At 42.2% G+C, this 13,183-nt stretch overlaps 1 protein-coding gene across 18 annotated transcripts in view; it reads left to right on the top strand.

Moving 5' to 3' along the window:
* Nucleotides 1-13,183, top strand: part of UNC80 (unc-80 homolog, NALCN channel complex subunit) — a 218,256-nt gene that overhangs the window by 183,167 nt on the left and 21,906 nt on the right. For all 18 annotated transcript variants that reach the window (XM_070489851.1, XM_070489843.1, XM_014867746.3 and 15 more), the window contains 7 exons: nucleotides 242-277; nucleotides 627-845; nucleotides 5,314-5,514; nucleotides 7,780-7,903; nucleotides 8,838-8,963; nucleotides 10,217-10,340; nucleotides 11,076-11,282. In XM_070489851.1, coding sequence (XP_070345952.1) covers nucleotides 242-277; nucleotides 627-845; nucleotides 5,314-5,514; nucleotides 7,780-7,903; nucleotides 8,838-8,963; nucleotides 10,217-10,340; nucleotides 11,076-11,282 — 1,037 coding nt within the window. The remainder of the gene's footprint in view (nucleotides 1-241; nucleotides 278-626; nucleotides 846-5,313; nucleotides 5,515-7,779; nucleotides 7,904-8,837; nucleotides 8,964-10,216; nucleotides 10,341-11,075; nucleotides 11,283-13,183) is intronic.

The raw sequence follows: 13,183 nt of genomic DNA, 5'->3' as shown, positions 1-13,183 counted from the left end.
ACTGTCTGTCTTTCTACTAATTATATGGCAATGGAACAGCTTTCATAGCAGCCATAATTGCAGCGTATGCGGTAGTGAAATGTAAGATAAAGATTGTATATTTTAGGGTTAGTATTGTGTATTTGTGAGCATTTCAAAATGTGTAGCTTCAGGAGCTTTTCGTAAGAAATGGTCCTTCAGAAGCCCCAGCACAGGGCCCTGCTTGGCTCTGATAGTTACGCACTGTTTTTCTGACTCACAGGTACCAGGAGCAAGGCGCCAAACTGCACTTTATCAGGTACAGGAAGACATCCCTAATTTCCTACTAATTCTGACATCTTGTGAAGATTGCCTTTTGAGCTGGGTTATGGTTCCTTTAGATTTCATTTCATAACACCTGGCATACTATTTCTGGGTGGACCCTGAGGAAGTGACTAATGTAAAGCCTCTACAATTTGAGGTGACCGTCTCTCCTAGAATGATAAACTTTCTTTATTCTTCAGATGAGTTTCTCCTAGGCCCCACCTTACTGAGTCATTAGCTTATAGATAATATAAAGAATCATTTTTTTCAGTGTGCTACCCTCCTCTCACAGTTTCCACACACACACCTTTCCAGACCCCCAGTGAACCTGTATAATTCCCCAGGGAAAACCTTCACTTACTGGAGGAAGGGCAAGGCCTTCCCAGAGAGGAGCTGGATGAACGAATTGCCCGGGAGGAGTTCAGGAGACCACGGGAGTCCCTGCTGAATATTTGCACCGAATTCTACAAGCACTGTGGGCCGAGGCTGAAGATCTTGCAGAACCTGGCGGGGGAGCCCCGGGTCACTGCCCTGGAGCTGCTGGACGTGAAGTCCCACATGAGGTACTGTCCTCGCTTCTCTGCCCAAGTGTGGACGCAGCTCAGGCGGTGTGTCTGGGTTTTGGGCGGGGCATGGTGCCCAGGATAAAATCTTGGGGTATCCAGAGTGATTTGTTTCCTATGACTTGGATGCATATCAGACAGGGCCTTCTGGGAAAATGTATGTTAAATCCATCAAAAAGGATCTCAGGGTGGACGGGAAAATGTTCTTAAAGACAGAAAAGTACAGTCCTTATATTTGCTGCTCAATAATGAGGGGGAAAGGGAAGCTTCATCACCTGAATTCTTAGAAAAGCAGCCCTTCTTCCGCGTGCTATTTACTGGCCCAATTCTAATTTTTCACAAGAGCCCGATGTTTCCTCTCTGTCATTTTACATGAAAATGCACGACTGCTCTCCGGTCCGGCGCTGAGCCACACTTTGCTTGGATCTGAGACCCCTTTACACCAACTGTGCACGATCGCCTTCCAGCGTTTCAGAAAAGCGTCGTGGTAAAAATTCTAAGCTCGACGAGGCCAGTCATCGCTGTAAATTTTTTGCTCCTGGTTTGCCCAGGAGGGCCCAGAGCTGCATCCCTGTGCACTCGTAGTCCCTTCTTCCTATGGAGATGCCGTCTCACTTTTACTCAGATCCTAAAGGCGGGGTCTGTATTTTCAGATTCTTAAAAGGAACGTGATTCCAGAGGACCTTCCAGCCAGATTTGTAACAGTTTGTAAAGGGTCATAAAAATTCCTTGAAAGGAAGATTCCATGGGTGGCAAAACATTCACTTGGGAAGTTTAGTGTATCTAGAAAGCCGACAGTAGACTGAGGTTCCAGTCACTCAGAAATAACATTTCAGTTTGGCAAACTGCCAATTTCCTGATTATTGATTTCTTTTTTCCCTTAAAATGAGCCTTTGAAAAATTTAGGAAGTGCTCAGTGAGGGAAAATGCGAGGCCAGAGATGTACGGAGAACACAGGCTCCTTCCCCTGCAGCCTGACTTCACATTCTCTGAGCCGCTGGCGCACACCCAGGACTCCAGCGCCGCCCTGTTCGCGCACCCCACTGTGCGTGATGGGAGGGGTTTATTTCACACTCAGAATTCCAGCTCCTGCACTGGGGAGGGGAGGAAAGTCTGGAGTGTTAAGATCCTCGTGCAACAGCAGCCCAGAACTCCATTCAGTCCCTCTCCCCGCCCTTCCCATGATCATGTCTAGCCTACCTAAGTAACTGAGTGGAGAGAGCAGCATCGCATTCCCCAGAATCAGAGAATCACTACTACTGACAGCCATTTTGTGGGAGAAAGGGGAAGAGATTCCTCCAACATGGATGAGAGAGGCGAGATCGTGATCCTGGATTAGTAACTGTCCTATTCCCCGACCATCTATATCTGCAGACCCTAGGCTTTGGAGGGAGGGGAGAGCAGGAGGCAGAGAGGCCAGGAGCTCCCTCTAGAGGCCGAACCCTGTTAAAGGTTAAATGAGCTCTAGCTCAATGACTTAGCTCAGCCGGTGGCACTGATCCAGAGTTCAACAGATAATAGTGCTAATGAGAGTGATACAAATTCTATGCTAGACCCTGGGGATGTAAAATCAAGTCCTAGTTTCCACATGATCACAGTCCCCACACAAGAGGCACACCTAAGAAGATAACTATAATGAGGGCTGCTGGTGCTACGTCACGCATGTCTATATATTTATCATTTTACAAAGCGCTTGGGGCAACGTAGAAAATTGTATGATACAAAGAGATAGAATATACAAATTAGAAAGTCTGGACAATATGAAAAATTATCAGGGAAATAATTATGTTTATGATATCATTAGCTCAGGAAATCTATATGAATTGGTCATATTAGGTGCTATAGTTGTTTGGTAAAACATTACTTTTTTAAAATACAAAGAACAAGAAATGTCTCCTGGTTGGTGCTTGTTAAAAGGAAAGAGTGATTTGATGAACACCGTCCTCAGCAACCTCCCCATGGTGAATAAAGTGGGTGCCTGTCAGTACTAAAGTTGGCATAACGTCATAATGCAGTTCAGCAAAAGCAACCTATCTGGAGCCAGGAGAATGGCATTCAAGAGCACAGTTATTTCATGCCCTGGATTTATACAGGAGGGTAGGCAAAATTTTTACCGCCAGACTAAATACCCTCAATTCATGCAATTTTTCACAACAAGCTTTTAATAAAATGGACCTGCCATGTTCTGTAGCCAAACAGAGATATTCTGTGCTGCTGAGTAGAGGTAGATCCATATGTGTTGACCCTACACCAATCAAAGGGTATAATTAATGTTTCTCTTATAAATTAAGTACATATTTGGATATATGTGGAGGTCAGAGCTAAGTATATAAATTTTGAAATTGTGGGCATATAGGTGGTATTTAAAGACATAAGAATGAATAGTATCACTCAAAGAGAGAGGGTTGATGAAAAAAGAGAAAGGGATGATATGAAAGACAGAAGATAGACTTGTAAGAAGTGTTTGATTTGAGCCAAAGAGCCAAGAAGCAGTGTTGAGGCGATCTGTACTCCAGCATTTGCAGAATATGTGGTTGACTGCATGGCTCTCAGGGAAACTGTTCCTGATTAGATCGAGTCTCTGCCCTGAGGGAATTTAGTCCCTCATTTGCCGAAGCCACAGAATAGCAGGATAGTAAGATCTGCCAATTCTCTCTCCCTCTCTCTCCTCCCCTCCCTACCTCTCTCCAACTCTCCCTCTCTCTCCTTCCTTCTCTCTCTCTCTCTCTCTCTCTCTCTCGCTCTCAAAGGGAAAATATTTTGTGTTCTCATCAGGAGAGGACCACAGGAATGTTTTTTACCTAGAGATCATTCATGTGACAGTATAGCAAAGACTGTATTAAAAGAAGTTTTTGTTTTATGCTCAAAGCAAATTTATTTTGTGACATGACCAAGCATTAGAGCAATTCAGGTAGCAATTCATAAAATGAGTCAAATTCAGCTCTAAATATTATCTTCAAGCTTAAAATAGATTGATCATTTCTCAAGCATTTCTCAATGTTATCTGTAAAATAATAAGGGGCGAGAAATATATGCATCTAGATATACTCATGTGTCACACCAATAACCTGAAAAGTAAAGAGTTATTTTCTGCATGGCACAGTTGTGAGAAAGAGACAAACAAAAGAAATGTACAGGCTGTTTAAAATGATTTCTTCAAAACACACACATCTTACACACAATTTCCAGAAGGACAGTGTGAAGACAAGAAGGGATGAAGAGACAATAACTATTTCTTGATAACGGAGGGTGGCTATGGATGGATTGAATTCATGCCTCCAGATTAAGCCTAGTAGAAGAAACTGAGGGAACTGGGGGACCTCACATGAGGAGAGTGTCTCACAGTGTGGACCTCCAAAGAGGGAGTGAGCTGCCTCGTGCAGGAGTGAGTTCTCCAACCACAGTGTAGTCAGATGTAGAGCAGTCCAGGTGTTAGAGAGGCAGTGGCTTGTCTGTGATTCCTAAACCAGAGTGCCTGTAGAACCCCTCAGGGAGCTCTTCAGCTACACATACTTTCAAGCACTCATCTTATCTCTCTTGGAATAATCAAGAGGAAATTTCTTCTGATTAAAATGCTCTAGTTAATACACGGGAAAAGGAATGGTGCAATGTTACCATTGTACTACTCCTAATGAATTAATGGATTTGTGCAATGATCTCTGGCAGCAGCTGACATCATACAGAGTGACAACTAAGAGTCATGTGCCTCCTGATGAAAGTGCACATCAACCGTGACGTACACTTGCAGGAAATCAAAACCTCACCTGAGCTAGCCCCTAGATCTAACTACTGATTGAATTAAATATGGGAGAAGTGGGTTTGATTAAATGGCACTATGGAGATTCAATCAGCAAAATCCAGAGTGTGAGAAATAATAAGGACAAACAGCTAATTTCCTCAACAAATGAGTTGCAAAAAAAAAAAAGGAGAAAAGAGGGGTCACGTGCAAATTAAAAAGATTTATGAGATATCAGCCAATTGAAATTTATGGGCCTTATTTTATTCTGATTTGTTTATGAAAAAGTTTATTTAAATATTAGAGATAATGTGGGGCCGGCTCGGTGGCCTAGTGGTTAAGTTCGCGTGCTCCGCTGTGGTGGCCCAGGGTTCGGATCCTGGGCGGGGACATGGCACCGCTCATCAGGCCACGTTGAGGCGCCGTCCCACATCCCATAACTAGAAGGACCTGCCTGCAACTAAGATATACAACTGTGTACAGGGGGTGGGGGGGGGGTGGGGGGGGGTTGGGGGTGGGGGTTGGGGAGATAAAGCAGAAAAAAAAAAAAAGATTGGCAACAGCTGTTAGCCCAGGTGCCAATCTTTAAAAAAAAAAAAAATTAGAGATAATGTGCCAGAATGTTCTTAGTTGGGCAAGTTGGATTGTTGGAAGGAGGGTGATTAGCAAGAGGCTGTGTAGGAACATTCTCATTGTGGCATTGTAAGCTTATTCTTAAAACAAAAATTCCAGGTTGGCAGAAATTGCACACTCCCTTCTGAAGCTGGCCCCATACGACACCCAGACAATGGAGAGCCGTGGGCTTCGACGCTACATCATGGAGATGCTCCCCATCACCGACTGGACAGCCGAGGCAGTGAGGCCAGCCCTTATCCTCATTTTAAAGAGATTGGATAGAATGTTCAACAAAATTCATAAGATGCCTACTTTGAGGTGAGGGGCCTCCTGGTCAGTAGTTCGTATTGTGAGCCTCAAAGTTAGGGTTTGTCATTTTTTAATAGTGGGTCAATCTGGAGTTGAATGAATGGCTTGATAGTTTTCTTTGGTGTATATGCATAGCTACTCAGGTATATGAGTGCATAAGTAGCAGGGTCTACATTTTGAGGAAATAACATATTCTTTTAAAACTATATTTATCTTGAAAAATCTACTCATTTCTTAGCTATCATGTTCCTTATCTGACACACACACAGAAAGTTCAATGTGTATGCTTCCATTCCTTTTGAAATAAGGGAGGATATGCCCTATAAATAAACCCACCAAGAAGAGAAGGAAAATTAATTTGATGTTCAAAAAATACATCTTAGCCACAACTAGAAGGACCCACAACTAAAAATATGCAATTATGTACCAGGGGACTTTGGGGAGAAAAAAGAAAAAATTAAAAAAATATACCATATTTAACATAGTATTTTAGGTCTCAGTTTAGAGAAACACCAAGCTTTACAATAATCAGCCGAGCAGCAGCTTAAAAAGATCCCAGGATTGATAACAAATACCTAATTTTCACCTTTTCGCCGAATTCAGGTGGTACTAAATGAACATTATTACTGCTTGATCTCCGTTCAGGGGCCTGAAATATCCATGGGCAGCCTTTCTAGGATGGATGCCTCTGAACCAGTCTCCCTGGAGATCTGAGCCCAGTTCAGAAAACTAGAGCCGCAGTGAACAGGTGGTTCAATTGACAAATGCCAATAAGCCCACTAATTTGGAAATTTCAAGTTTGAATTAGTGAGAGCATTTTCTCTCCTTTTAAACTAAATCCAAAATTAGTGCAACTCTTCTGCAAGAATTTGTAGTACTTAGTGTTCAATTTGTCAGAACTTTTCCAGGTTTTCTTCTTCATTTATGCAGCCATCAGGAGTTGTTGGATTTATAAAAAAAGAAATTGAAAGATTTGCATTCTAATAATTGACAGTTTATTCCTATATTGTTTTATACCATGATGATGAACGCTTATACGTTATTTCAAGGTTCTTTTTTTCAGTGGCATGGAAGTGCTTGTCTGTAAAGCACTCCTATTGTCTTTAGTGGTCCCAATGGAGTATTTGTGCCTAGCAGCAAATGACCAAAGTCTTCGAAGTCTTACAAGGGTGTATCAAACTAAATTCTTTTTTTTAAATAACTTTGTGTCTAAAGATGTCAAACATCTCCATAGGCTGATTCGTTTGTTGTATAACTGAGCCCATTATAAAGAATATCATGCTTCTTAAAAGTAGATTTCTGGATCTATACATAGACTTGGTCAATTGTAGGTAATTTTCTTGGGGTGCGTACTGTGAATTTGGGGTTACCTTGGATTTAATTTCTTCAGGTGATCTCAATTCAACAAGAGAAATATTTACTGAAACTGACTGTGTGTTCCTTGGGCATCAGAGATGTTAATATATCCTCATTTAGGAATGTTTCCATTTTGTCATTGCAGATGTTTCATTTTGGTAGGAAGTATAAGCTTAGAAATTGTTTCCAGGATAATATTTGGAGATAGTGTTGACATCAGTAAAGCCCAACCTGTTTATGTGGAGGCCATAGGAATGCCTCTTTCAGTACTGAGACAATTACAGATTGGATGGACTTTCATTACAGAAAACCCTGTGATCATCTAATTGGGTTATGTATACCCCATTTATACTACCATAGAAAGTAGCCAAAAAATATAATTTCTTAGGAGGCCAAGAAAGAACACTTTTTAAGCAGGCTAGTTTCTTATAGTGTGATCTTTTCGGCAGGAGTTAAGCCATATAAATCCAATTAGTTGTAGTCTGGTATAAAAGCTGATGAGATCAACTTTAGTCTGATAGATTTGAGAAAGGCAGCCTGGGGTCAGAGAAGTTCTGTTGGGAGTAATGACCCCTGTGTTGGGTTTCCTAAAACGGTAGTCTTACACCCTCTCTCAAAGTTAAAACCAGGGAACTTAAAATGCAACCCATTCATCATCTCTGTTTTTTCTTCAATAGATGTTGTCTCATTATAGAGTGGGGCAGGAGTGCCTTGCTACGTTTTCAGTATCTTCCTTCCTTCCCAGTGCGCTCTGTACTTTTGGAACAAAATGGGTAAACTGGATCCCATGTGAAGCACTCAGTTGTCCAAGACACCCCTCCTGTCTTAGATGGCGTCAGAATCACTGTCTCATTCACTTGTTTCAGACTGTCTCCAGAAGGGAGCCAAGTGGCTAATGGCTCCTATATTGTATTCCAGGCGACAGGTTGAGTGGGAGCCTGCCAGCAATTTGATTGAAGGGGTTTGTTTGACACTTCAGAGGCAGCCAATCATATCCTTCCTGCCTCACCTTAGGTCACTGATCAATGTCTGTGTCAATCTGGTGAGTAGCCAAGTGGCAATCTTATGAAACTTTGCAAAATTTAACTCTGCTATTGACTTCTCTGAATTGAAGATTTACAGGTCAACCACTTTGTGCCCCTACCTACCATGAAAACAGATGGCTCAGGTGACACTGAAAATAGTGAGGTACATTTCAAGGTGGTGCGTGGGGAGATACAAGGGCCCATCCCCACACCAATGGGATTTTCGTGTGCTGCTTCCCACGCGCTACTTTGACAAGTCACCTCTTCAAGTTGCGCTGAGAGTTGAGGGCTGCCAGTTGGAGAGTGGGGTGGTGGAGACTGCACAATTGGCTAGAAGTTGAGTAGTCTGGGGTGGAGGAGTTTAAAATGCAAAGAGGATTTTTTTCTTTCTTAGTGCAAAATGACGTTATGAGTTGGCCAGTCTAGGATTTATGTAAGGAAAAAAATTTTTTATCTTTTATGTAATATCTAGAGTCTGGTCCTGACAAGGTTTTGTACAATGTGGAAACCATGTTAGAGCATCTCATTGAATAGGTTCTGCTGCTTAACTAGTTGAGCAATAAATCTGTAGCTGGAATGCCTAGTGCAAATAGAGCTGTTGCCATCATCATCGTCGTCAGTATTTGCTCCATTAAAGAATGTTGACTGCATTCCTTGAATCCACAAGTAAGTATGTCCAATCTCCTGATTAGAATAGTTTTTGGTTCATCTCTCATGTTTTCATACTGCGCTGTAAACAACATTCTACAAAACCTTGGCTGAATTCAGTGTAATGTTTGATCTGACTCCAGACATTGCATGCCTTCAAAAAAAGGCAACAAGAACAGATTGAAAGTAACATCCCAACCTTCAAATTAGGATGATGATGATGATGATGAACTGAGACTCCCGATCTGCGGTTGCATGGAATTGCATAGTCCAGGCTGGTCATGTGCTCTGTTTGTATTTCAGGTGATGGGAGTGGTAGGACCTTCCAGTGTTGCTGACGGATTACCCCTTCTTCATCTCAGCCCTTATCTCTCACCACCTCTGCCCTTCAGCACAGCTGTTGTCCGGCTTGTAGCATTGCAGATACAGGTGTGACTGCCTTACCTGTTTGTCACGCTCATTGAGTTGCTGGTTGAGGCACCAGATCATGGTGTTCTCTTTTTCCTTCTGCAAAGGCTGGGCAAAATCTGTGAGACAGAAGTGTAAACGTCTCCAAACTTACAGGTTTGGAGCTTCAGCCCTGAGCTTGGCCCTAGGTTGTGCTTCTGTAATTCTTCTTGAGATCTCAAAAATAGCAGAGTCATTTAGTCCTGACGCAACCTCAGAAACCACCTCGGTCATTTAAAATGTGTGCAGATACCCTAGGAAAATAATGGTTGACAGATATTCGGCTCACAATTGTTAATTAAATGGAGCAGTAGTATTCAAAGTCTGGTTTTAAATTATTTGCAGAAAGAATTGCAATATAAAATTCTTGCCAATGTTATTACTAGACTTTGAATATCTTAATTTTCCTTAGTGATTGTGGGTTGAATATCATGGGTGCTTTTTTTAATTCTCCCAGTTATTTTCTTTCTTAAATAAATTAAAATAATCATTCCCAAGATAAAAAAAAAGTGCAAAATACCAATTTCCCTGCCTATTTCTGTGTGTCACCTAATTTTAGAGAGTGGGAAATCATCAGAAATCTCTGTGACCAATGGGAAGGAGACAATTGGTGTAAATGGATAACTGCCCCAACCGTTATCTGACAACCAAGCTTGATGGTCTTCATTCATAGAATGGGTAGATGATCGACAAAGGATTAAGCTAGAGCTGTGGCCACCATGCAGAAGAGACACAATGACATCCCTAAAGTGGTACATTTAATAACATGTGTGCAGACATCATTTATTTCTTTCTATATTACCTATTGTTTCCTGGCTTGGAGAAGGCCTTTTGCAGGGGTCAGATGACTTTGAAATAACTTCCGAATGGAGCAGGTGGCAAGTTCTCATGTTTTTTCCTTTTCTTTGTCTCTGAAATATTTATTGGTGGACACACGGAGAAAGTGAATGGGAAAATGCAGTTTTTGTAACAGACCATAAGTATAAGAATTTTTCATTTAATATTCAAGAGGTTACTGTTTTTTAGGTATGTAGCTTTCGGTTATGTCAAGCAAATGGCAAATGATAAAGCAGTGGTAAAAACTGAGTGAATCTCATGCTGCACGATGACAACTGAACTCATAGTTTACAGGAGCAGCCGGCAGGGAGTCACCATCTCCGTCCTGCTGTGTAAAGACAGAGTTACTGAATGCGTGTGGGGCTCCATTAATCTTTTTTTCTATTGTTGCTGCACAGGCATTAAAAGAAGATTTTCCTTTAAGCCATGTGATCTCCCCATTCACCAATCAAGAGCGAAGGGAGGGGATGCTTTTAAATCTACTCATCCCATTTGTCCTCACAGTAGGATCTGGAAGCAAAGGTCTGATTAATTTAACTAAAAGAAATTTATCATTGTTGTTGTGTTTTCTTAAATGTCAGGCTTTTATTTCTTTTTCCTTTTCCCATGAAGGCCATCATGAAGTCAATCTGAATGATTTAAATAGGGTTACCTTAGGAAATAGAGTTTTTATTTCTTTTCACTTTAGCTACCCTGGGTCAAGAGCTTCTCTGCTCCACTTCTTAGAAGACACATCCTCTTTAAAATCGTTTCAGTACAGCAAAAGTCAAGAGAACATTGCTTCAATTCAGAAAGCGGTATTAACTGAAGTACAATATGATGTGAATTGATAGGTGAATGGACTTTATAACCTACTGCCACTAGGTTTAGCATAAATCCTGCCACTGTCATTAAATTCCAGTATGTTTTCATTTCTTTTCCTTCTTGGGGCATTTTTCTTTTAGGAAAAGTTTATCTCAAATGTAAAGATGGTACATTATGAGTATTTGAGCAGGAAAAAGAAAGGAGATGGAAATGGTAAGCGGGAGATTGGCTAGGAACATGCACCATTGGGTGCCCGCTACAGAGAAACACCCAGTACCAGGAGTGCTGTTTCTGTCCATAGGAGAAGCTCGACTTGGTGGGGAAACACCCAAATTTCTGGGGTATTCTAGATTGGAATTGGAAAGAGGGCTGAATTTTTCTGTGTTTAACGTGGGAAGTCTACCTTGTGACTTGTTTCTCTTTCCACTTCCTCTTCCAAACTCTGCCCCTCAGATAGCCCATGGCTAGAGCAGCCTGAGGTGCAGCTGCTGCTGCAGACGGTCATAAACGTGCTCCTGCCACCGCGGATCATCAGCACATCCAGGAGCAAGAACTTCATGTTGGAGAGCTCTCCCGCCCACTGCTCCACCCCCGGGGATGCAGGGAAAGACCTGCGCAGGGAAGGGCTGGCAGAGTCAACCAGCCAAGCAGCATACTTGGGTGCGTGCTTTCTCTCCCCCTCTCCCATGCTCCCTCCCCCTTCTCTCTCTATACACATGTGTATGTGTATGTATACATGCATACATGTGTATGTGTATACATATGTAGTTATTTATGTTCCACTGTGACTCAAAAAGTATTTTAAAAGACTTTTATCCAGAAAGTATTTAAAGAAGCCCCTTGAACAAGTAAGAAGCATCACCCTTGCAAAAGAGTCTGGTTTCCTTCGGTAAACAAATGCCAAAACACAAAGTACTTTCATATCTGTGGTGCCTAAATTACTTGGTTGGTTTTATAAATGTGTCTGGGTGTGTAAAGAAGGCATTTGCAGTAAAGAGTCCTCCTTGCTGATTAAGTATGAGATCACTAATGAGGTTATCATTGGTAGCTGTTATCAGATCTGACTCAGTCTAGTGTACAGGACACTGCATTGCACAACTTGTGGGGCTCATTGGTCCATCATCTATGTGAATGGAGCCCCTGGAGTTGGGCAGTCCACATCCTGTGCAGCAGGACATGGTGGCCTTGCAGTATATTATGCTCCTACTAGCTGTTTTTCTTCCCTTACAATATCATCTTTAAATCACCATCTTGATCTTCACTCTAGTGAGGGCAGTCGACTTGTTCTCCTCTCTCAGGCTTGCCAATTCCCTCCCCTTTCTAGTCCTACCTTCCCATACCCCCATTCCCGCCTGAACTTGGTCCTGACCCATGGAACCCTGGAAAGCCACTCGTTGGCCCTGAATGAACTAAGCCAGGGGGAAAAGACCACTCTTGCCACAGCACTGAGAATAAAGAGCACTGGCAGCAGAAAATCTCAAAAGGAGGAAGTGAGGAAATCTTGCCTGACGTTTTTCAATTCATCCAAGCAAATCTTGGTGGGGAGTATAAGATGAATGCATACAGGTAAAAACAGGCCCTCTGAGTGTGGAGTGTGTGAGGTGTTTGGACTGCATTATAAAGGGAGGTATTTGAAAATGAAGTGATTGACAATGAGAATGAAAAAGGAAAGAAGCAACAAGGATGCATATACACAGGACCTACCTATGTGGGATTTGGTTGTCAGAGGGATGAGAAGGTAGGGTTCAAAGAAAATCTGGACCCTGGGACAAAGCCCTGCATGAAGTTTGGGCTTGCACAGAGGTTGATGGAGAAAGAGAGCTTAGCATGTAAGACAAGGAGAGGAGAAAACACTTGATGAGTATTTTTAGTTCTCTCTACTGTCTGTCTTTTTAATGAACGCGGATCCTTTGGTTACTCGGCCAGGCTACTGGACCTCTATTTTAAATTATTTTTTACATTTATTTTGAGCACTTATTATGTACTAAGCAGTGCTTTCTAGACTTTACATTATCATCACATTGAATCCTCACAACAACTCTAAGAAGTCAATGTTCCTCTCATTTTAGGAGTGCAGAGGCTAAGGCCCAGAAAGGTTGAGTAACTCACCTAAAGTCACACTGTTAATAAGTGGCAGAGCCAAATTTCATATCCAAGCCATGTGGCACCAGCGTCCCTGCTCTTCTTGAGCCTTTTTTATCCTGCTTGTCTGTTGGGCTGATGGAGCTGAAGGTGGAAAGCAGAATGGCAGCAATCCCAAGAAGGCCAACAGGCACACAACAGTAGAAATATCACCAGGATCAGGGTAGGGAAAGAGGAGTGTTGCTTTTTGTTCATTTATTTGTTTGTTCAGTTGAGGGAGAGGAATGGAGACGAGTGATTGCTGTGAAAAGTGAGATTCTGAGGACGGAGATGGCTCAAGACGAATCTTAAAACATCTCTCTTTGTGTTATATGGCATGGCTGTCCCCTGGAAATGCCTAAATAGATGATGAAGGTGTGTGTGACTCTTGAGGACTCTAGGGAGTTGGCTGGCTGTGTCTTTTAGTTGCTGAGATGAGC

The sequence above is a fragment of the Equus asinus genome, chromosome 19 (assembly GCF_041296235.1).
Source record: "Equus asinus isolate D_3611 breed Donkey chromosome 19, EquAss-T2T_v2, whole genome shotgun sequence".
In the NCBI taxonomy this organism is placed as follows: domain Eukaryota; kingdom Metazoa; phylum Chordata; class Mammalia; order Perissodactyla; family Equidae; genus Equus; species Equus asinus.
Note: the sequence above shows the minus strand (reverse complement) of the source record. Positions and strands in the feature narration are given on the sequence as shown.